We start from the raw sequence: 25381 nt of genomic DNA, 5'->3' as shown, positions 1-25381 counted from the left end.
CCTTTGTATTTTGTGATGTAATTTCCTTTCTTATCCTTGTAACTAACCAATCATAAGCTTTTGCTTTTGTAAAGACTTTATAAGGGGTGGAAATCACCTCTTGGAAGATATAGAATGGAGAATACGTATTACGTTTGACACTTAGTGTAATATACAGAGCTCTCTCATTTCTCTTTTCTCATTATTATTTTCTTTTTCTTGGAAGCCAAACAACCTCTAAGGATGTTTGCCCGGAGGATGAGAGGCTAAACTTTCGGTTTCTTGGAGTAAAGGAAGCTAGGTGAAAAGTCCAGATGAAAAGGTGGAAAGCTTCCATGCATTAAATTCAGGTAGTTGGAATTCATAAATGGCTTCTAAATCCAAAGTTTTGCTTTAAACCCCTTAGAATCACTTTGAATGACCAATACATGGTAAGCTTCAGGTCTTTATGGATGCTTATTGCTAGATCCATATTAGTCCATTAGTTATCATGTACGAGTCATTGGAAAGTGATTCAAGGTGAAGACCCATAGTGTCTTAAGCCATTAATGGACCTTGACTACCATTTCTATTGATCTTTTATGGATTAAATCTTCATTGTCAAACCTATACCGGTTCGGGAAATAACTATAGGTTAAATCCCCAATGCGAGGAGAAAAATCCGGAATTTTCCACTTTCTATTCTGAACTTGATCCTAGCAACCCTTAGCTCCGGGAGACTTTTTCTCTTCCATTTTTAATTAGTTTATGTTAGTTTAGTTTCAAACACTTTCAAAACAAATTTTATTTTCTTTTAAACTTTAAGTTTTTGATTAAGGAAATCATTAAATACAATTTCTAATTTTGAGTATATCACTGGTAGAATGAAAACCCATCCCAGAGTTCGACCCTAGAGCCACTATACTATAGTAGCTTTGCTACGTTAGTATGAGGTCATAGGTTTTATAAATGTTTTTGATTAAATGACCCAATTGGAGTTACACGCGAATCATTTTCCCTATAAAAAAAATGAAAATTAGTGACGACTCTAGTTTTTTTATATATATAAAATATAGTTTTTTACCTAAGAAAGCGAGTTTCACCATCAGGTGGGGATGCACGTGAAAATACGGGTCCACAATATGATATTTTAGAGAATTCTAGAGTAGTGAGGAACCTTTGATCCAAAGAGTGTCTTACATGTCTATAAATAGAGGATGGCATTATTTGGCTAATGCACCAAACACTTGAAAGTTTTTAAGCATTGTAAAGTGTTTTAGTGCAATACAAGCTTTAATTCTTCAAGTGTTGCTTCTTTTGTGCATCCTACCTTCTGAGCCAAATAGCTTTGCTAGCATCGTGAGCTAATATCAAGGTAAGATTGACTTAGCAACTTCAAGAGGCTTAAGTTGTCTAAGTATTGTATGTAAGCTTAGGAAACACTTAAGTCCATGACATAGTGGTAGTATGTCATAGTAGTAAGCACAGATACTAGTACTATGTGCACAACACTATAATAGAGCGATTCTACTAATAATGTTATATTTGCATATTACTGATTTCTAACATCATAATTGTCATGTGATGCATAATCATAACCATGCCTAGGAATATATATATATATATATAATATTTCATAATTATTGCTATTTAAAATGATAAGTATGATACGATAATGAAATTAAATTTATAATAATAGTTATTATTTTATACTATAGTTATTTTTAACTTATATATATATATATATTTCATAGTTTGTTCTTCCTCCTTCATTTCACCAAAAAATTGTAATTCTATTTTTTTAAAATTGATAAAAAATATATTATTAATGTACTTATTATAATACTTTGTTGGTAGTATATATTTGGGGAGATATGTTTATGGCTTTGGTATTATTTTTTTTTTAACCATTATTAATGTTTTTTATTCATTGAAAAGAAAGTTGTCTACTCATTGGAAATTTTTGAGATTTCAAAAATTTAAGAAGAAAAAATGGATATATTAATATATATATATATATATATATATATATATATAGTATTGGAGTAGAGAACAATTTATTTATTTATTTTACAAATATTGTTTGGAAGATAATGTTTTACAAAGGAAAAGTTATTTTTAGACATTATTTATATAAAATAATTTGTAAACAAGGTTTGAAATGTAGCATTTTACTGATAAGACAACCATCATTGTCATGTCTGAAACCCATGCATTGATGTAAAGAGATAAGTAGTGTTATTAAAATTAAGGATGAAAAAATTAGTAAATACGAATATATTGATACTTGGATTTTATGAATATATAAGACATATTAGTAAAATATCAATGGATATTTTGACTAAAATATTGGTGGAGCGGAAATTGTTTAAAATTCATGGAAATGCTTGAAAAAACTTCACAAAATGATAAAATAAACAAGAATATACATATTAAAGTTATTTTGTAAATGTAATTGACATAGATATGGTCAAGGAGAAAAATATTGGTAAACATGGATATATCAGTAAATTCAATACTTGGATTTTAATGATAGAAAATATGAATTTTGGAAGTGCACACTTAAAATTAGGATAAGAAATATTTAAATTTATTCAATGAAAACTATTTATACATATTACATTGTACTAGTCCTTTAGTACAAAAATGAATATCGATGTGGCTCCATCGCATTGTTATATGAAGGGATCTCATCTTGTTGAAGACAATATTCATACCAAGACATGGAGTTTCAAAAATACTAATTATAAGTACGAACATGTCATGCATAAATTTCTTAACTCCTACTCCCAACCTCTCCATGGATGGGAAACCTGGGGTTCTCCATGTGCTCATTTGAAAACCTCTTTACATCTAATATGGAATGTGATATGACATTTGTATAAAAGGATGATAGTTAAACATACCATACTCTTTATCAGTGGAACTTGAAGGATTTGGAGAAGGTTAACCTTAACCCATTGACACCATCGTATAAGGGGTATAAATGTTGGTTTCATTTGACAAGTCACTGAATTGAGTCCTTATACTCATTGACTCAAAACTGACTAAAAATGAGTCCATGTTGTTGGCATCATCCTTCATTTTCTTCTTCTATACAACTTTCCAATGGCTCCAACACTTTGACCAACTCTTCTAGAGTCATGGTCTTCATCTTATGTACAACGTGTGAAATCATTTTCACAAATGAATGGGCTCAATAGATGTTCACTTTGTTGTTGTTGTCTAATATCCCCTCCATCATTTTCATCATCATCCCTATCATTGGTTCCTTCTCCCCTTGAAGCATCATAACCAAAAGCAGAAGTACATGCACTACTAGGTCTGCTACTTTGTTCAATACTTGTGGAGTTAAAGGAAGGTCAAGAAGTTACCATCTATTGAGAAGTTCATCTTTCTTGAAATGAATCTCTTGTGCCTTTATTGAAACTATTGGTATAAACTTCTTAAGATAACACTTGTTCAACATCAACACTTGCTTCTCGGGCATGTGCGACAATTCGTGGGTCGGGATTTCCATTTTCATCATCTAAATGTAGAGGCTTAACCCATTGAAACAATTAATTTTCCTTTTCTTCACCAATCTCAGTTGAAATGTCAAGTAAATCAAGGTAACATTTCTTTGCAACTTTATCATTCACTGTCTCTATATCACATATCTTTAGTTTCATATTATAATAACAAAAAACTAACTGTTGGAGCCTAGAGCTTGAGGCACTCTAAGACACTTTTTGGTATTTGAATGAGGATCTGTATGTGCTAGGTGAAATTTAAAATGAGTGATCCACCACTCTTTATTGTCAGACCACCATAGTTGCATATTGTTCCATTTTTGTTCCCTTTCATAGGTGTACAATATTTTCAAGCAGGTTCTTGCCCTACCACACTACTTCCACTTGCACATGCACTTACACTTCCACTAGCCATTCTCTAAACATGTATTTTAAATTGAATGTGAAACTAATATTAAATTTACATTTATTAAAATTAAAAATCTAAATTAGTTTATTATTATTCATAAACTTTTTAAGAAACATTATTAATTGAAATTGAAATTGAATTATGCATTTATGTCATATTGAATAGACAAACACTAAAATTAAATTTCCATATGAACCTAATATATATATATATATGATATTGTTCTTAAACTTTAGAATTAACATTAATAATTGAAATTGAAACTAAAATTAAAATTGAATTATGCATATATGTGATATTGAATAGACAAACACTAAAATTAAATTTTCATATGAACCTAATATATATATATATATATATATGAAATTGTTCTTATTTGTTCTTAAACTTTAGAATTAACATTAATAATTGAAATTGAAATTAAAATTAAAATGTGAAATTAGAATTAAAACTCTATGCATATATATGATATTATATAGACAAATCATTATAATTAATTTCATTATGAAACTAATATTTATTTAATTTTAATATGACATTAATATTAAAATTAATAAAAATTAATTTCTTTAAAATTATTGAAAATATATTAATTAGGTAATGTCAATTAAATTATATCATATGTATGCTTCATAAAAAAATATTATTAATAAAAAATAAAATTGAACTATGCATACATAAAAAATGCATACGTAAAAAATAAATTTTATGAAAAGTATAAACATATCTTAATTAGCCTTGATTTGGAGTTAATCCAACAATTTGACACCAAATTCTTAAGAAGCTTTCAATTAAAAATAAATAAATAAATAAAAATGGATTAATATTTTGGAGCAATACAATATTAAGAAGCTTTTAATTCACTTGTGTATGGAATGGAATGAATTTTGGGTATTTATAGATTTTTTTATTTTTTTTATTTTTGTCAAACTAGCCATTGAATGATCAAATAATTGTTGTAAATTAATTCCAACTGTTGAATTGAAATTTGGTTGAAATCTGACCATTATATCTTGATTTAGTCATTAAGAACATTTCCTAGTCGCTAGATTAAGTCAAAATTCATTTTCCACCATTGGATCACAAATTTGATTGTTGAATACCTTCACAAAAATATAGTTGGAATATGGCCATAGGATTATCAAAAAAATTAATCTAGTTGTTGGATGAAATAGGTACAAAGGGGGCCAATTTATTAGTATTTTTTCAAAATCCCTTGTCAATTTTTTGGCGATTAATCGGTTTTCAACTAATATTTCATCAATATATCGACGAAATTCTCAATTTTTTTTCCAACCAACTTTTGACAACTAATATCATGTCAACGCCTCCCGATATTCAATATTTTGCTAATATTTCAACGTGATATCTCCAAATTTTCAACCCAGATTAAAATTCGCCTAAATATAGAAAAACTCTTATAAAATTTGAGACAAAAAAATTATTATCTTAATGTGATTATTAATATTGATACACAAATCATTTATTTATTTATTTATCAATAAATGAATATGAGAAAATAAAGGCTAATCTTAAATGAGAAAAACACCCAAGAGAGAGGGAGAGAGGGGGGGGGGGGTGAATTGGGTTTTAAATATTCTTTTTGAATACAACAAATTCAAGCACAATAGAAGCAAATATAAAGAAATAGAGTTAGAGAAATCAAACTCAAATTTTATAGTGGTTCAACACTTCTTTGTCTACATCCACTCTCCTCAAGCTCCTAACTGAGTGAGGGTTCCACTCTTGAAGCTTCAACCAAGCTTCTAATCTCATTTACACTTGGATTTTGGCTCCAATAGACTCTTACACAATCTCTTTAAGATTCAACTCACTTGAAGGCTTTAACACTCAATTTTACAAGAATGAATTTCAACCTAGTTCAATAATAGCTCAAATACAAATCAAAGCTAGGATTAATCACAAAGGTGCACTAAAGGATATGCAAGTAAAAATTTTAATGCACCAAGAAAGAAATGAGAGCTTTTAAGGCAAGAACAAGTAGGTAGACAAATAAATGCAGGTGTTCTCTTGCTCATAAATGAAGTGGAACTCTCTATTTATAGGTTTCTAAACTCGGGAGCCAAGAAAATCAAAAGGCAGCCTCAATCAATCGAGCTGGGTGTCAACCGGATCACTAGCCGTTGGAGCATTTAATGCTTTGGTAGGTTACTGTTGCTTCGACCAGACCTCGACCAGAGGTCGACTAGGAAGGAAGATACATTGACCGGGAAGGAAAGGTTACTGGAAGAGAGAGAGTGTTTTTGCACTCCTCGACCGGACCTCGACCGGGCAAAGGGAACCAGTTGATCGGTACCCTAGTCGGTTGAACCGGTTGGCCAGTGCTTTGACCGATTCACCATTTTAGCCTCGAAAACCTATCTTTTTTTGTATTTTCTCTTCTAACACTTAGGCAAGATCTTTAGGTAAATTAATATGTCAATTTTGAAACGTTTTGCCTAAGGTACATTTGATAAAAGTCGAGTTTTAATGAAACCGTAACTTTAAAGAATAAACCGAGTTTTTCAAAGATGCATGAAATGATATGTAAAACCTAAGTGCACCCATGCATCCATCTTACATTTGTTTCATATGATTAAAGGTCTTCCAAACATCTTGATCTTGTGTACATTAAGTCCTTTGATGAATTTCCAAATTAATACCTGAGATTCTTTACAATTCAAACTAATTAGTAATTTAACCATAATTTGTTATCATCAAAACCTGATTAGGAGAACCCTTGGGCTAACAGAATATTTGTTAATTTATAAAGAGAATTATGTTTCTACCCTACAATATGATTTATAAATCTAAAAATAAGGGTCTACTAAAAAAATTAATACATAAAAGTCTAAGCGCATTTATGACTTGTAAAATCAAAAACCAATGAATGTACTAAAAATATACATAGAAACCAAAATGACTCCATCAAATAAGGGATGGTTATTAGTTATAAAAGATAAAAATCCCTCTAAATTTAATGCTTTAAAAAATAAAGAGGTTTTAAAAAAATAAAGAGGTTTCAAATAAGTAATGATTTTGAAATGAAGTGAATGAAGAAAAATAAAAGTTATAAAAAATTATTCAATTGTATAATATATATATATGATTTTTAAAATATTATTATTTATGTATTTAGAGAGAGTTGGGACTAGAAGAATTTATTATTTAGGGGATGTTATTAGATTTATTGAATATTCATTGTTCAATGTTTTAATACTTTAAATCAAGGAAAAAAGTTCTATTGTTTATATTTTATAAATTTATGATTATTTATTTAAAAACTTTTATATTGTTATTGAAAATTCCCATATATTTCAATTCCATTTCATTGTTTTATAAAGTATACTTTTTAGTGATGCTTATGAATGGATAGCGCACCCCAAGTATTAATGGACAAAAAAAAAATTTAGATGTAGAATTACAGAGGTTCATTCTTTATAGTATTAGTTTTAATGATTTCCTAATTCTAACATCAAATCAGAGTGGCGCAGCGGAAGCGTGGTGGGCCCATAACCCACAGGTCCCAGGATCGAAACCTGGCTCTGATACATAATGAAATCTTTTAGTTTCCTTTCCTCGTTAGACGACGTCGTTTTTGTTTTGCTACAAATTTTCTTTTATCCGACTTTGATGGCGTAGTCATCAAGCGAGACGTCGCCGTTTTTCTTCGTTAGCGTATTCGTTAAGCAGACAAGGGGTTCGTATCCTATATAAGACCGCCAACATCCAAGTTCCCAGAGTTCTTCAGTACAAACAAGAATCTTCTCCATTCTTCATCCTCGATCTTTGTGTCTAAAACCACTGGTAAGGTTCTTCCATTCCTCACAACTACTTTGCTCGTCTGTTGCAAAATGTTCGCCTTTTTCTATTGGTCAGGCTTCAGAGTACATTGATTAGTTAATTGCTCGCCTGATGTTTGTTGAAATGCGTCTCTTATTGCCTAGGAAAATGCCGGAAGATTACTACTCGGAACGCCCTTTATTCGGTGGCGCAATAGTTAGCACATTCCCTCGGAGGTTCCAGGTTGGTGGGTTGTTTCTATTTTCTTATTTATCAATGTGGATGGGCCATTCAATGAAAGAGTCGTGTTTCAATTGCAGGATTTGAGTGACATTCGTCAAGTTCCTGATCATCAGGTTGGCTTTTCTGACTCTTTTTTTTTTTTTTGGGGTGGGGGGGGGGGGGGGGGGGGGGGGGGGGGGGGGTGGGGGGCGGGGGGGTTTCTGGTGTTTCCGTTGTAATGAGATTACTGACATTTTTATTTTATTTTTTGAAAGGAAGCGTTTGTGGATCCTACACGAGATGAAAGCCTTGTTTTTGAGCTCTTAGATTTGAAGCAAGATGTGGCTGATGATGGGAGTGCTGTTTGGTTTCTTCAGGACCTTGCCACAGAACAAGATGCTGAGGGATTCACGGTAGCTTTTATGTTTGTTCTATTTGTCTCAATTGTCTAACTGTGAGCTTGTCTTCCTTTTGATTTTTTCTCTCGGTATCTTTTGGTTTTCATTTTAATTTAATTTTTACACCCACCAGCTAAAGAAGGGGGATCAAATCATGGGCTATGTAAAAATATGTTCAAATCTTTATATGTATGTAGATTAACGCCCATCATCTCAACTCTCTATTGACTAATGATTGATGCTAGGTCCAGGATTTTTTTAGTTAAAAAGACTGTCAGATATTAATTCTTCTCGTTGAATTTGATAAACGAAAAACTCCCAGCAAATGCATTACCCTATATTTTGATTGAATAAAGCATATTATTGCATTCCACATGAAAGATGGAGGAGGGCTGTCAAATTTTCTGCATGGCAAAGAGTATTGTGTTCTTATTCCATAGCATTTCTCTGATCTTTTTGTAAGAAGATGCATTATCTACTCTAAGAAATATAATGACTTTTGATGTTTTTCTTGAAGTAGAGAGGGCTGAGGCCATTAAATATGCATCTTAAGGAACTTTTCAAAGCCATGGATCAGCACAGGATTCTTTACTCTGCTGTAATAGCTTAATGGCATGCATCCTATAGCTAGGTGTTTTAGATCATAACAGGTAATTTCCTGTTTATAACAAACAGGCAATTTTATTAAATCTCAAGGTTTAGAATGTTTTGGAGCCCCCTGTGACATGTAATAAATGTGAGATTCCACCGTGTTTTTTTCGTTTCATTTAGCAGCAGCTTTTGAGTTATGGTGGTTGTATTTAACATCTTGCTTTTTATTTACTTCAGGTGATTGAGCAGTCGGGAGTGGTTGAGGCTGGTGGATTGCGTTATAGAAACATGGCAGCAGTCGTTACAACTGCAGTTGGCCAAATGGTATATGTCCCATCCATTGGATGTAGCCAAAACTACTATTTCCTTATTCTTTTTGGTCAACTGTTTTTTACTTTCAACTTGCTCTTCTGCTATCTATCTTTCAGAGTTCTGAAATCCAACTCTCTTGGAATAATATTAGTAATATTTGTAATAAAAACTGATTTTCCTGCATTATTAAATATGATTTTGCATGTCATTCCTGTGATATGGTTTCTAATATCAACTATTAACTCAATTTTCAAAGCTGAAACCAGCCTAAACTAAGGTGTTAAGATGGATGAGTGGTAATACAAAAATAGAGTAATTATGCACTCATGATAAATAGAATAAGAAATAACCAAATTAAGATTCCTTCTCAGTACACAGCTTAGAAGTGGGTTTTCCATTAGAAAAAATCTTATGAGGAACCAAGGATGGTGAAATGGAATTTTTCTAGGTAGTGTGTGATCTGTTGATGCATGAAAATAAAGAATGAACAAAATCTTTGTAAGACTAAATGTTCGAGAGAGAGAGAGAGAGAGAGAGAGATTTTGCAAGGCTTTGATCTTTTATTTCCTTTCTACACTTGGTTAGGCGTATACAGTTACATGGCTCCTGATTTGCTGAAGAAGTATGTTTTCCAACCATGCTGGTGAATTAGTGAGAGCTGAAGGAGCTACCTAACTAATTTAGTTGAGTAAGACCATGTGGGAGAGTTTAAGCTAAGAGTAGAAATAGTAGGTACTCTGTAGGAGCTAGGTTATTCTGGAGACCAAGAAACTCGAGGAAGGATGAAAATATGAAATCCTTTAACCCAGGGGTATTCCAATTACATCGTTGGAAGTGTATGATTACTGATAGTGAATTTTGTTTGCCTGGTTTGTCTATCAATGATCATAAGACTAATAAAACACATGATGAATAAAAGGGATTTGAGCTGGGCCCTGAAAGCTGCAAGGCACAATAGAGGAGCAAAGATCTCCAGTGACCTAGGTGCAAGGCTGAACTCAAGCTGCACATCTGAGTGAAGTGAGTTGCAACCTAAGGTGCAATGCAATTCTATAGAATAAAGTAAACTTGACATGTAAGCATTTCTCATATGCTCAAATATCATCAAATATGTTCAAGTAAAAAAATTATGCCATTTTTCCAGGAGTGAAAGAAAAAAAAAAAGACAAGGTGTGCCCCTTGAGCAAGGCATAATGGTTGGTAAGTCCTTGCTCTTGGGCTTAGGCATGGGTTTTAACAATTATGGCTTATATATAGGAGTAAAGAAAATATTGGAGTCGCATTCATTTTTGGGGTGCCAAAGTTATTAGTCATATTATGAAATCATTGTAGTTAAAAACAACAGAGAAAGCATTTCAAAATTCATGTCTACCTTCTTTCCAAGGAAATCATTCATGAGAACTTCTTGCTTAGGTGATTTATGGGAAAATGCAGAGGGTATGGTCTTTTTAAGAAACACAGTTGGCTACATTCAAAGATGATGTTGAGGATTTTATAAAATGAAAGGTCTTCTGCTTTTATCTATCAAAAAAAAAATTATAAAATGAAAGGATTATCAAATAAATACATTGTTGCTATCATGGATGGATAATGGAGCTGTTGCTGTTGTGAAAAACAATCAAAGGGGGATATGAATTCCCAATCTTAATGGGCTCATATCACGGGTTTTACAACTTATGGTCAGCCATTTCTAAGGGACAGCCTGTGCACCATCTAATATTCAAGGCATGTTAACTGTCACTAACTTTTTTTGCCACTTATGATAGGCCATTTCTAAGGGACGGCAAGGAAGGGAGGCACAGAATATCGTGAGGGCAAGTTACTTTCATATTTTCTCCACTGTTGTCAAATTGTTTTGAAATGCTAAATGCAGTTTATTGATTGTGTTGTGCAGGTGTATTTGGCAAATTTAAGACTCAAGGAAGTTGGTACAGATGTGCTAATTACTGCATATGAGCCAATCTTAATAAAGTAAGTACCAAGAATAAGTCATTTGGTCATAAAGCAGGCAGATTTTTAATTTGTTGAAACTTCTAATCTGACTGATCTCCAAGGGACACAAACCAGTAACTCTGTTCTATTAAATGAGAGCATGGATTTTCCAAGAAAAGAAAAGATGGAATATGGATTCAGGTCTCTTTTGTATTGCATGAAGAACATTTGCCAAGCCAAACCCCCTAACACCCTCTCTCATGCAAGTAGAAAAAGCACATCCGGTATGACTTGGTATATGGCTTGCTCTACACATGTATTGAGTTGTTAAAGATGAACATTTATATCTTAATTTTTATAATTTCAAGCAACTAAAAACTAGAATACTTCAGAATGGGAGGATGCTTTACCAGAAAAGTTAAGGTGCATGTGGTTCCACCATTTCATAGAAACCCAAAGCTACAATCTTAAGTTGTTCAATTTGCCTCAACTTTGTTCTTATTCTTATTATTATTATTGGGAGGTTGGGTTGGTGGTGGTGGTGGGTGGGGAAGTAGAATTCAGTTTGTCATCAAAGTGAGAAAAAAAAAAAATTGTAGTTTTTTTTTTTTCCTGACAGATTATTTATGGCTATGGGTATTTTATGACTTTTCCATTAATTATGTGATTGTGGTTGCAGCCCTTTTAGTGACAGTGCTGGTACAGTTGGTGCTGGTTTACCTGTTCCTGCTGAGCAATCTGGACATATGCCAATGACTGAGGTTTTTAAAATGGCAGTCTCTAGCTTCAAAGTGAATGACTGGAGCCTTTTTGGTGCAGCTTGAGAAGGCATTAAAAGGACAGCTATAATTGCAAACAAGAAGCCCCACTGTTTTAAAGCAATGTTCAGATGTATGCCCCACTGTAATCTTGAATATATTTAGTTCTCTTCAAGTAAATGTTTGGATTTTCTAAAGCTTCTTTTTGGAAGGGTTTTCATTTCATACATGTCTGTATTCTGTTTCTGCTTTGCTCACTTGATGTAAACATTTGTTCCTTATTGTTCTGTTAAGTTTGTAAAATTTGTTAGCTTTCCATCAGTGTGGCTTGTAACTTATCGTGCAAATGGCCCTCCTACAATCTTCTTAAAAATAAACCTAATAATACAATTTACAGTTCAATACATTACAAACCATCTTAACCAAATTATTGATGAAAGTGGGGTGTCGGTCTGAGTTGCTTAAATGGTAGTCTTATATTTTCGCCTTTCACCTACACGGGAAATTGATTCAGAACCAGGGCCTTCCTTAATCAAACTCTGTTCTAGCTGTATTTTGAAATTTGACCCCATCATGTTTGCCCTTGTAAGCACTTTGTTATTATGCTGTCACAGTAATTCTTGTTTTCCTGTTTTCTGTTGCTGTCAGCACAGCCTCCAATAATGTTGATGTGGATTGATTTTGGGTCTTTCAAAGATGGGGGTTTCCAAAAATCGTTTGTTTGAAGTTAATTTCTATTGACATTATTTTTCTTTACAGCATTTTTCCGTGGGACTTTCCATTGAACACATTGGTCGTGAATGCATAGTGTCAATCTGGCAGTAATGGGTGTGCAGGATGTTGCTTTTATACTATAGCTCAAACTCATTTGAGAGATGTAGTCAATGGTCGTGCAGCTTTGGATTCAGAGTATCTTTCAATTTACCAGTTACCACCTCACATATGAGAATTGGGGCAACTGACAGATAACAGTCCCGTGCCCGACAAAAGGAAGCGGCATCCTCAGAGTCCTTGAGGCACCATGCAGGGTATCTTTTGCAGGGAGTGAAAGAGATGGTGAGGTTGTGAAAATGGGCTGAGGCAAACTGTGGGGAAGATAAGATGTGAAGAGGGGTGGACCATATTCATTCCTTTAATTTTTTGGGAAAGCATTGACAAAGACTGCACTATGTGCATAACATAAGCATAAAAGGTGACATCGTTTTCAAAGGAAATCTTGTTGCCAAAGTGCAATATAAAAGATTGAGATTTGATCTTTCTCTCATATGCTCGCAGTTTGTATTTATCCTTTTTCTTTCTCTCTCTCTCTCTTTTTTTTTTTTTTTTTTTTCATTATAAAAGTGAGAAAGCACTTATCCCACTTTGCCGAAAGGATGACTTTAGCTAACCCAAATTATTATGATGATAGAAAATGGGGTATGAAAGCGTTGGCCTGAATTATGATTCGTGTAATGTGATGCTGACGACTGTTTTATCGTTTCCCCACATGATTTCTTAGCATGACTGCTTTCTCTAGTTCCGCCTTATTTTCTGCAGAAATTTTCAAAATTTCCAAGTCATTTTTCCCCAAAATTTATTCATGTTTTTGCTTGCTCTTATCACATATTGAAACTACTTATTCAAAGTTTAGTCATGGGGCAAAGCCCTCTCACAGTCACTTCCCAAATTGAGAAAACTCTTCCTATATGATCTTTTATAATGGTTTTACCTATGAATACTTGTTTATGGTGATCCCAACGATTTTCTCACTTACCTTAAATAGGGTGTTAGGGTATTTCTTTTCAAATGCAAGAAAGTGGATATCCATCACAATGGTTGTCTTTTGAATTCGCTGTCAAATGATGGGAGGTTTGACACAACCCACCCCCCCTACAGGAAGCAACTATTAATCTGGGGTTTGGGTTAGGAATTCGTCTCTAGGTTTTCAGAAGTTCACACAAGCTCTCCATATTACCATCAGAAGACATGTAAAATAACGTGAATTTTTCCCATTCACGAGTGGGGACGGGGGACGGGGTACCCATAATATTTTGGATAAAATACAAATAATCTCTAAACTGGAATGAAGGTGAAAATAACAGTAGCATCAAGGACATGGCTTGAATGTAAAGTTTCAAGGGATGTCCAAATTGAACATGAGAAGCAAGGAATTGTTGATTCGTAGAACTGAGAATAGCAGGTGGATGTGACGCTATATTTCTTCAAGACTGAATTAAAATTAGAGTATACAAAAAGGAAAACAAGTGAAAAGAAGTTGTCAAATCAGGGTCACTCCCTCCAATAGAAAGTGATGTTTTCAAATCAGGTTGCCTCAATTATGCAGAAGAAAATTGATACAACTGTCTGCTCTGAAAACTACATATGGACTACCTGTTTGAAAACCCCCAACTCATTACAGTCCAAACCCCTCACTGTCTCCTGCACCAATACCCTTAAAAATCCTCCAAACTACTTTTTTAACAAACACCCAAAATCATTGATACCATTCCCTTGATGGGTTATTTTTTGCTTTCTGCACTCCACAACACATGGCTTCTAAGCTGACAGCATTTTAGGGTAGCGCCATCAGCTTAGAGGTAGAGAAGATAGAAGACTAGACGGCCATAAATAAATAATAATGGTAACAGTAGAGTCAATCATGTGCCAAGTAACTACTTTGAAATTAAACAGCCATGTGGGCCACTGCCTAGTATGGTATGTGGTACTGGATCTTCTTTCAATTTGTGATGTGGATTATTGTTGACATCTTTGGTGCCCAATTCACATCAAATGAAAATCATTGCCAAATCTAAATCATACTAATGATGGTGACATCAGTGTTGTAAATCAGTTCAACCCCCAAGTAAGCTGATTCTCATTTTCTTACAACACTCTTCTGTGCCTTTTCTCCCTTCTTAAGCATCATGTTTTTACTCCCTCCACATTATTCTCCCTTTCAATAAATTTGACTTAATCGCACCATGAGATGTAGCGATGATTATGCTTATTAAACTCCAAAATATTTTCTTTTCAGAGGCCCAGCCCAGGGGGTGCAGAGGCCCAGCCCAGATGGGGGAGGAGGTACACACTGCACACAAAAGGCCAGCAACTGATGGTGATGTGACTCAACTGCCAGTTTTGGAGGAGACGGGATGGCGTCAGCCCTAGGTGTGAAAGGAGGGGGCACGTGTCAAGGGGTGGGTGGGGCGGTGACATTAGGGCTGGGGGTGTAGGGCGGGTGATAGCTGGCCCAGGCAAGAAGATTCCAACTGTCGATAATGACGTGGCATTGTCAGGCCACCCACCAACTCCGCCAGAGGGACTCGAGAAGGACATTTGCAATTCAGAGCTGGACCCCGGGGACCCCGGGTGACTGGGTCCCCACTCTCCGCTCTGTTTTCTGCTTTGATGAGCCACTGGCTTAACCCTTTTCAAAAATTCTTAATATGGCTCCTTCAAAAGTGACAAGCCTAATTTCAGCCCGATTAAATGTTTTGATTGTTCGATTTACACTTGTCATGCAAAAGTGGGGATATCATACTTTTAGGGTTTGCTAGACTTTTTGGCCACCATATGTTATTTGACCATTGCACCCACTTGCATTTCTTTATAATAGTTTCCAGCTGAGCCATTAAAAATTCCTTTTATTTAAAATCTGGGTTGGGGACTAGAAGATGGTGAATGTGGAAAAAGAAAAATCGCCGACAGAGAAAATAAAGCATTTGTAAGTAAATGTCTATTAAAGTGGAGCGTAAGTTGAGCTGTGGCCTGTGGGGGATGATTCTGTAACATGAATACATGAAAAATTCTTTTCTAAGTTAATGGTCGTACACGTTGCAGCATAGGGGTCGAACAGGGCTGAGCCTACACACTGGGGGGTTTCACCTATCCATTTGGACCTATTCTATGCTTTCCATGTATACACCTATATTTCGTTGACAAGCAGGACCACTCGCGCCCCACACCCACACCTCTTAAGTCTTAATCACCATTTTTCTAATTTCCATATTTTCGGCCAGCACTTTCTCTCCTCCAATTATATTTGTCTTACTTGTCAAACCCTAGACTTTGACTTATCACAGATATCATACTTAAAACTGTATATAATCAACTCCCCTTAGTGGAAATTCTTTGTTTTTTTTTTAGGCGAATTTTCATCTCTCATGCATGTGTTTTTGTATCCAGTGATCCAAAGATGCGGTGGAGAGGGTCCTTACGCTGATGTCGGGGGTCTTTAATTCAAAGATGCTGTGGGAGTACGAAGGAGAAAGTGTATTGGACGGTTATACGAGGTAAAGTCACCATGGAGAGACCTTTGGAGTGACCACTCGGCCCTCATCTCCAAAGTCAGTGGTCACTGCTCACGGACGTATGCATAAATGCATTTCTCTCTCAATCCTTCTCTGCAACGTACGATATTTTAATGGGTCTCCCTCAATTTTCTTTTCTTTTTTTCTTTTTTTATGGCTTCAAAATGGGGGGAGTTTTGGTTACGTGTGATAAGAAGTTTCGTTTTGTAGACAACGTAAGAAAAAACAATGAAAAATGATAATGTTGTTTAACAATGAATTTATACGTAATGTGAGATGGTAGGTGAGGGGGTGTTAGAGATGGACGTTACCATGCAGTGGCAGTGACTCGAAATTATGTGAATCGTATAGAAGGAAGAAGAAAAGGGAAAAACAAATAGTGGATTAAGGGGAAATGGGCAACCAGATTGACTAAAATAAGGAGGAAATTAAAATGATATGCATGAAACTCACTAACCACCAACATTCCGACAAAAAATTTAAAATGATTAACTAAAATGGATGGTAAGCCATCCACTTCACCAGCATAGGTGGCAGAGCACGTGATTTCTCAACCAGCATTGAACTCATCCATTGCCCCATCACTTCAAGGTGGTGCCTGTCACTGTTTCACATTTCCCATACTTGTCCATCATCATACATTTTGGGATCAACCACTCAACTCGACTCAACTAATTTGGGGTTTTTATTTTTTATATTTTTATTTTACAAAGCCAAAAAATAACGAAATAATAAATAAATATAGCGTTATTATTTTCCTTTACATATGGGTTCTTCACTTCTTCCTAAGACCTACTAGAATAAACTTACACATGGTGATTAAAAAGAAATTAAAAATAAATTAAGGAGGATTTTAATTCACCAAAGATACAGTAGCATTGGAGGGGTTGCTGTTGATATGCACAATAATTGTGAGTGGGCTTGCGGTTCTAATGGAACGTGATTGTGTCGTTGGCTTGAGTGACAGGCATGAGATAGGACCTTCATATAATTGGGTTGGTCTTAGAATTATTATTATTATTTACAGTGAGGGGGAGGGAACGAATGAGAAAAAGGAAGAACTGATGAAAAGAAAAGAATGGAACAGAATAGAATGTAGGTGTAGTTGAGTGAGTGAGACAAGGTGGTGGTGGTGGTGGTGGCCTGGTGGGTGGTGAAAACTGAAAAGTACATTTGGAATGGTAATGACATGACTTTAAGTGTCATCTAGATCAAGTTTAGTACTAATCGAACTGGGTGCTAATGTGTAGGAAATGACAGGACGAGGTTTATAGTACATGTCGAAACTTAAGTCTAATTTAATTGGAGGGGAAGAAGAGGCCGAAGCTTTTTAAGATAATCAAGTTGAGACTGAGGGGGGCTTGACTGGGATTTACATATGATTAGTGGTTGAAATAGTTTGTTCATGGATTAGGTATGTTGGTTGTTGGAAATTTTTTTTTTTTTTTTTTTGAACTTTGTCACTTAATTGTAATGCGTCCTCTTTTTTCCTTTTTAAGTTACACTAGGGGCCCTTTGCCACATGCGATGCATGTGCATTTGCTCTGTTCAACTTTCATTATGTACTGTGTATGTGTGTACCCCTCTCCCACACACATTGCCGCACTCACATGCTATTTATAATTTATGCTCATCACTATGTCTCTCTGATTTTATTTTTTTCTTTTTGGTTCTTAAAATCTATAAATCAAATTCTAATCTGTAAACCCATGTGATTGTGATTATATCATGTTGGATCCACTTTTTTCAAACCCCAAATGAATTAAAAACAGGTGTGGGATCATATTTATGTAGCAATCAATTAAGAAAAAATATATTGTAGCATTAGTATGAGATTCTCCTAGGAGGGAAACATGGAATGGAAGAAGTGTGTTGATTTGGTGGCACACAAGTAGGCGAGGAGGGCTAGGGCCTAGGTGTGTTTCAGTGATGGGTAAGGAAGAGGACCCTCAATATGATAAAAGGGAGGAGACAAGGTACGAGCATTTGCCCAGCCATGGGCGCCCTAAAAAGTTGAAATCTCAACCCCTAACTTTAGGGGAGGTGGTAAAATGTGACAACGTTAACATCAATGAGATTGTGATGCCCATGGTTATGTATTGTGGTCCATAAATTAATGGAAATGGGGGTATACATTAATTAACAGAGATCAAAAATCCAAGTGGGTGGGTAACCCAAAGCCCAGGGGATTAGAGGAAAGGCGAAACGCAATGATTACAAGAAGGAGATGGGAGCCACACTTGATCATCTTTTCTTTACCGGGCTTTCAGTTTTTTGACTTGGGGGACTGGGTCCCGCCCCCTTCACCTTAGGGCTTTGCCCACCAGGGTCAGGGTCTTTACGGATTGAATGATAAAGAGCACCGCACGTGGAGTCTGAATCAAGCCAGTGTCCAACCACAATTAAAGGACTCCAAAATTTTCAAAAAAAAAAAAAGGGAGAATAACAATATTAATATTAAGAAAATAGTGAAAAACCCAAATGACCAAAAGAGGGTCGGAAAAGCAAGGATTTTTCAAAAATACAAAGCTTTTCATAGGCCAACCATATAATTCCCACTCATGATATTTGTTGCTGAAAGCTTGCCCTCCTCCTCCCTTCCTTATCCTCCCAAAGCCAAAACCACCTCAGCTGCCAGCTCCCATCTCAAAGGAAATTCCCATACATTCTACAAGAGAGAGAAAGAGAAAGAGAAAGAGACCCACCAAAGTGATTGAGTCGAGGGTCATCTACAGATCATGTCCTCCTACACGATTTGAGGGCAAAAATAAAAATAAAAATAAATTTTTATATGATCATGGAGGGAGAAAATGGAATCCGCCGCCCTAATTTTCCATTACAATTACTAGAGAAAAACAAGGATGAAGTAGCATCCACTGCATCCAATTCAGGTCCACAGATCTCGGAGCCTCCCAAGAAGCCTCCACCTAAAAGGACCTCCACCAAGGATAGGCATACTAAGGTCGATGGGAGGGGGCGCCGCATCCGCATGCCTGCCACCTGCGCCGCTAGGGTGTTTCAGTTGACTAGGGAATTAGGCCACAAGTCCGACGGCGAGACCATCGAGTGGTTGTTACAACAGGCGGAGCCCGCAGTCATCGCTGCCACCGGAACCGGTACAATTCCCGCCAATTTTACTTCACTGAATATCTCTCTTCGGAGCTCCGGTTCTAGCATGTCTGCACCTTCCCACCTGAGGACTAGCTACTATAATCCCAACTTTGCCAGGAACCGGACCGAATGGGAAAGGAATATCGATGAATCTTTGCGCAGAATTGTGCTACCGGGCGTTGGATTATCATCGGAGAATTCGTCTTCTACCCTTCTGAATTTTTCTTCCAGTAGTGTGAATGCCATGTTACAGGCAAAGCCGGAGCTACGTGAGACTTGCTTGGATGTGTCAGATGCCGAGGCAACCATAGGGAGAAAGAGGCAGCCAGAGCAGGATCCGTCCCATAGTCAGATGGGGAACTACTTGTTGCAGTCGGGTTCGGGGTCTATCCCGTCCACTCATAGTCAGATTCCGACCACGTTTTGGATGGTGACTAATCCAAGTAACCAAGTGATGAGTGGGGATCCCGTGTGGACATTTCCTTCTGTTAATAACAGCTCCATGTATAGAGGGACCATGTCAAGTGGGCTACATTTTATGAATTTTCCTACTCCAATGGCTCTCTTGCCTGGGCAGCAGTTGGGTTCAGGAATTGGTGGAAGTGGGGGCGTGGCCGATGGCCACTTGGGCATGTTAGCCGCTCTCAATGCGTTTAGGCCGCTTCCTGGCAACGGGGCACCGGACTCGCAGCAGACTGCTTCACATCCCCACAACGGAGGAGACCATAGACATGATACAACTAGCTAGCCCTCACCAGTTCTAGAGATGAATCACAAGTGTATGGTTTGATGCTTTTATTTTGTTTTTCTTCCCTTTCTAAATATATATCGGCATTTGCAACACAGGCTCCAGTTTGATTGCTTCATAAAATTAAGTTTCATATTCCATTTTGGTGTGAGAACAACCGAGTAATTTTAGGGTTTGAGAGGAGAATATATATATATATTAACATGGGTATTGGCAGCTGGTTTCTGCTATGATTAAAGTCTGATCGATCTTTTGAGTGTGATCAAACAATCTATATATATATTTTTATTATCACTGCTTGTTTGTTAATTTTTGTAAAGGTTAAATGTGAGGTATCCTTGGGTTCAAGAAAGATTTGAATTTGCATGCAATATTGCATTCTTAGAGTTCATTACTGTTTTGCAGTCGGAGTTTTATATATTTACAAGCTCATTATGACAGAGACAGTCTCTCTCTCTTCTTTCTCTTTGTGTGGTTCAGAAACATTTAGTTTACTGTAGACAGCGGGTGAAAGCAAAGGAATTGAATGTTCTTCCTTCCTTGCAGTTTTTGAAACGGTGTTTCCATTTTTGATTGTCTGCATCTCTCCCATGCATCCAATGCGACTGCATATGTGATTTGGGTAATACCAGAGACTATAAAAACAATGTCATGTCCTACACAACCTGCAGGATCATCCCTCCTCCTTTTTCACATATGGTACGGGCTGCTTCTGCCTGCTGCCTGCTGCCTGCTACCACTGTAACGATTGATTGTGGGTGTTGATGTCCCTACTCCCCACTTGCCCCACCAAGTTGTTTGTCTAGGTTCTTCATCCATTGGGTCCTTGTTCATGGATCATCCTAACCCTCCAAAATGAATGTTTCTCCATGCCAGGTGATTCAAGATTTGTGCCTTTTTGGACATTTCAAGATCATCAGATGCCTTTCTTTCTCTCTAATGGCCCAGTGAATGATTGGCTCTACTGCAAGAATATATTTGGCGCTCAAGGGGCTCTTCTGTTGCAAGTAGCAACAGTAACTGTTATCCAATATATTTGTTTTTATTATTGTTATCTCTTGATCAGAGTATTCAGGGCTAAATTCTAGTGTGTTTCCTTCACATTTTTTTCCTTTTCTTTATTTCAAGTCTGTCCTTCTTGATTTGGAAGTTTAACTGCATTTTCAACCTGAAACATTCTGCTTGAGAACACCAATCACATCACTTCTCTATATTTGGGACTTATGCTATGAGAATTTAGGAGGGTTCATTTGTAGAGGGCATGATAAATAAGGGACCGCTACAAGTATTGTTCTTGCCCTAGTTTTTGTATAGAACGCATTCTCATTGATCTTGACTGCGAATAGGCATGTACTGAATTACATAGGTCTTCATGTACTCCTTTATTTTGGTTAGTTTCTTTGGTGTCTTAGGCCTGCTCCACTAAGTTTTCAAAAATACTTCTCAAAAATATAGTTTTTTTAAGTACTAGTGTTGAAAAGTATTCTCATTTGTTTTCAAGAATAAAATTGTTTCCGCGACTCAAATATAAAAAACAATTTTCTCAACTTATTTTTCATGACAGTATTATACACTTGTATTAAATGTTAAAGTTCTCGAAGTTTATATCCTCCGTATTCTCAATTGTTGCTCAAAATACTTTACAAATTAAAAATAAATTGATTAATATATATACATATATATTTTCGGTACAAATTCTAGAAAACAAAAAGGGTTTTCTGTCAAAGTTTGATAAAGGTATTTTCTAAGTTAAAAAACTATTTTCTGTTCTAAAAGATAGAAAATTGTTTTCAAGAATGATTTTTGATATTCAAATAGATGCTTATTTTTTATTCCACTGCAAAAGGCACATGGTTTGTGTGTAGAGCAGTATGAATCTCTACTTAAATATCGCACATGCATTATGATGTTACTGTGGTCCAGACTGCTGCATTGATGCATAAACTTAGCTGCTCCTGCAACTTTGTATTAAATCAATCCAATTGTATAAGATACATGAACATACATACGATCATAAAATTGTGAAAAGGAACCGAGACTGAATAGTACCTGACGTATTTGGATATCCAACCCAATGAAATGAAGTTAATCCATTGTGTGTTATGGGATTTTAAAGCATTCTACCTACTACGATTCTGTAGACTTGATACGTTAAGCTAGCCTAGTAGTTATTAATTACGGTGGTTCTCGTCAGCTGCCAGCTGCAATGCAGTGAATTTCTGTATGTGATGAAATGTTTATAAATGCGAGATAGAATGAACAGGTTCAAGTTTCAATATCATGAATGTTTTAGTTATTTTCTGAATCGATATATCTTTGATCTCTTTGTCCGTGGAAACAAAATTTGAATTAATTGATAGCTAGAGAAGAAATATTGAAGCGGATAAGATGGATACCGGAACAGTTAGATCAACCAAATCGTGGGCCTGGACCTTAAATGCCAACTTCATCATGTTTAGCCAACCACCAAATACACATGTTCAATTCGATGATCAACAGAAATTTCCTCCTGCAAATTAAGAAAAGTAACACTACATTGTCGTATATAAATACGGGAGGCAGTATCAATTCTCCACTTTTTGCTATTGTTTTAGCCGTAGTTGTATTGAATTATTAACGAATGTTCTCGCTCACATAATAGAGTTAATTAAGAAGAAATGGGGCACAAAAAGCTTCTATCCTTTATATCATTAATTACAACGTTGAATATATTTAAGTACTTCTTTTTCCATTAACACCATTTTATTGTCAACCCTTTAATTTGGAGGTTTTGCAGTTGGAGTTTTTAGCCTATTAACCTGCCCAATGTTCCCATTCTGTGCATCTTAGAAAACTATTTGTTTACAAGTGTGTGTATGTGTGTTTTTGTTTGGGTTAAGCCACGTGAATAGAGTAGTTGCTTTATTTTATCTTATTTTAATAAGTCTGGAGTTAGATGCTTTTAGTGCAAAGTTGAATAAAGCATGAAATCATGAACAAAGACATTGGTTGTAGTCCGTCGCGGAGGTAGAAAATAAGTTGAGGGGGTGTCATATATTTGAGAAAGACAAGCAAAAGATAGAAAAAAATTGTACGAAAAATGAACTATACCTTATTACTCTATGGCTTATAATTAGCTGCTCTACACTAGAGCTAATACCCAACCGTTATATGCATAAAAGTAAGAATGGGTAACCACTAACTCTTAGAAATGTTCCCAACATGCAATAAAGAAAAAATAGCATAAAATAAGCTTAAAAAATGGGTTGCTTTTTTGAAGATCATGAAATAGCTCTTGAACCCATCATAATCATGTAGCCAAATATGTTTTTTCTATCATTTGCATCACTTGCATAGTCATTGTCAGTAAAGCCAAACAAATATGGTTTTTCACCCTTCTTGAAAAGTACCCTATGGTCTATGGTACCTTGTAAGTTTCAAAAAGTTCTCCTAGCAGCTAGAAGATGCATCTCTCTTGGGCATTCCATATACCCACTAATAAGACTTAAACATGCATTATATCAAGCCTTGTTGTAGTCAAATTCGTTCAATTTTCTACAATTTGCTTATAAAGAGTGTTGTTTACTTTTCTTCTTTCGAGATATTTAAGAAGCTTCAAACCCGTTTCAATTAGTGTGCTATCAGAATTGCAATTCTTCATTTGAAACTTGTCTAAAATCTCTCTCACATATTTCTTTTGAGAAATAAAACTTCCAGTTGTATATTGCATTACTTCTATATCAAGAAAATAATTCATCATTCCAAGATCGAATATATCAAATTCGACCATCATGGACTTCTTAAAATTTTCAAACATTACATTATCATTCCCAATACATATAAGATCATTAACATATAAACACACAATGAGCATTCTTCCTTCATCTTTCGTTTTAACAAAAAGTGTTTACTCATATGGACACTTTTAAAAACCTTTCTTCACAAAATAAGCATCAATACGGCGATACCAAGCTCAAGGAGCTTGTTTTAATCCATATAGAGTCCTTTTTAATTTATACACTTTATGCTCATTTCCAAGTTTCACATAACCAAGAGGTTGATCAATAAATATTTGTTCTTCCAAATCTTCATGTAGGAATGTCAATTTCATGTCTAATTGAAAGATAGGCCAAGAAGGTCATGATGTTAGTGCAATCACCAATTTGATTATGTCATATCTTGGAATAGGAGCAAAAAACTTTTTTATAGCCGGTGCTAAACTCTTGTTTATAACCTTCTGCTACTAAATGCACCTTGTGCTTGTAACTTCACAATTCTCCTTTAGTTTTGTCTTGTACACCCATTTCACACCAATGGTCTTTTACCCTTTTGAAAGCTCCATCAACTCCCAAGTGTTGTTTCTTTCAATATATAGTTGCAACTTCAATATCCATAGTCTTTCACCATTTCAATTCTCTTATAGCATTTTCAAAAGCTACAAGATCACAATATGAAAATAGAGCAAAATATGTAATTAGGTCCTTATTTGACTCATCAGTGTTAGTTACCTCAAAATCCATCATCGATGCTAGTCTTTTTCTAAGTCATTAGGACCTTTGTTTTGCAACTATTTCAATGACAAGTGGGCTTTGTGAATTTGCAAGAACATTTTGAGTGACCATTGGGGTTGGTACTATTCTAACTAGTTGTTGGTTTTCTATTTGTTGTTGCTTTTCATCTTCTTTTTCTTCATCAAAGTTCACCAAAATTTGTCGTTGAATAGTATTGTTACTCCATGACTAGAAACTTTTTTCATCAAAGCTGATATTACGACTTATTACAATTTTCTTAGTGATAGGATTATACAATTTGTAAGCTTTTGACTAGTCACTAACACTAAGAAAAACGCATTTTTCTCCTTTATCGTCTAATTTTCTCTTCTTCTCATCTGGAATATGAGCATATGTAACAAACCCAAAAATTCTAAAACGATACACTGCTGGTTTGTGCCCAAACAATGCTTCTTCAAGTGTCATATTTTAAATAGCAAGTGTGAGACTTTTATTCAATATATGAATGCTCCAATTAATTGCTTCTGGTTAGGAACTTTTTGGGACGTTATTCCTCGTTAAAAGACTTTGCACCATGTTTAGAATTGTGTCTTCTTCTCACAACACCGTTTTGTTGAGGCATATAAGTTGCAATAAGTTGCCTTTTGAGTCCATGAGACTCACAAAAATTTGCAAATTCAAGTGAGTTGTATTCTCCACCTCGATCTATACAATGAACCTTTAATAAGCTGTCAACTTCTTTCTCAACTAGCACTTTAAAATTTTTAAAGGCTATCAAAGCTTTTGATTTCCAAAAAATATACCCATGTTTTCTAGATATAATCATCAATGAAGGTAATTATATATTTTTTTACTTCCATTAGAAGAT

General features: G+C 35.3%; 2 protein-coding genes and 1 non-coding gene across 4 annotated transcripts; all 3 read left to right on the top strand.

The window, feature by feature from the left end:
* The first annotated feature begins 7358 nt into the window (after positions 1–7358).
* On the top strand, positions 7359–7430 carry TRNAM-CAU (transfer RNA methionine (anticodon CAU)). The gene has a single exon. It is a non-coding gene; the product is annotated as a tRNA-Met (tRNA).
* Positions 7431–7521: 91 nt separating this feature from the next.
* Positions 7522–12196, top strand: LOC100256809 (uncharacterized). 2 transcript variants are annotated; one of them, XM_059740663.1, is made up of 8 exons: positions 7522–7686; positions 7827–7905; positions 7983–8018; positions 8160–8297; positions 9111–9197; positions 10952–10993; positions 11080–11156; positions 11797–12196. In XM_059740663.1, exons 2-8 carry the CDS (start codon positions 7831–7833, stop codon positions 11939–11941), a joined length of 600 nt encoding a protein of 199 aa, XP_059596646.1. In that variant the 5' UTR covers positions 7522–7686; positions 7827–7830; the 3' UTR covers positions 11942–12196. The 2 variants fall into 2 exon arrangements, with proteins under 2 accessions (XP_059596646.1, XP_059596643.1); XM_059740660.1 differs by having other exon boundaries at positions 7523–7686; positions 10952–10999.
* Positions 12197–18722: 6526 nt separating this feature from the next.
* On the top strand, positions 18723–20256 carry LOC100260247 (transcription factor TCP15). The gene has a single exon (XM_019220917.2). It carries the CDS (start codon positions 18956–18958, stop codon positions 20021–20023), a length of 1068 nt encoding a protein of 355 aa, XP_019076462.1. The 5' UTR covers positions 18723–18955; the 3' UTR covers positions 20024–20256.
* Positions 20257–25381: the final 5125 nt, after the last annotated feature.

Source organism: Vitis vinifera, chromosome 1 (genome assembly GCF_030704535.1).
Source record: "Vitis vinifera cultivar Pinot Noir 40024 chromosome 1, ASM3070453v1".
NCBI classification, from domain to species: Eukaryota; Viridiplantae; Streptophyta; class Magnoliopsida; order Vitales; family Vitaceae; genus Vitis; species Vitis vinifera.
This window is presented reverse-complemented; position numbering and strand designations above follow the sequence as displayed.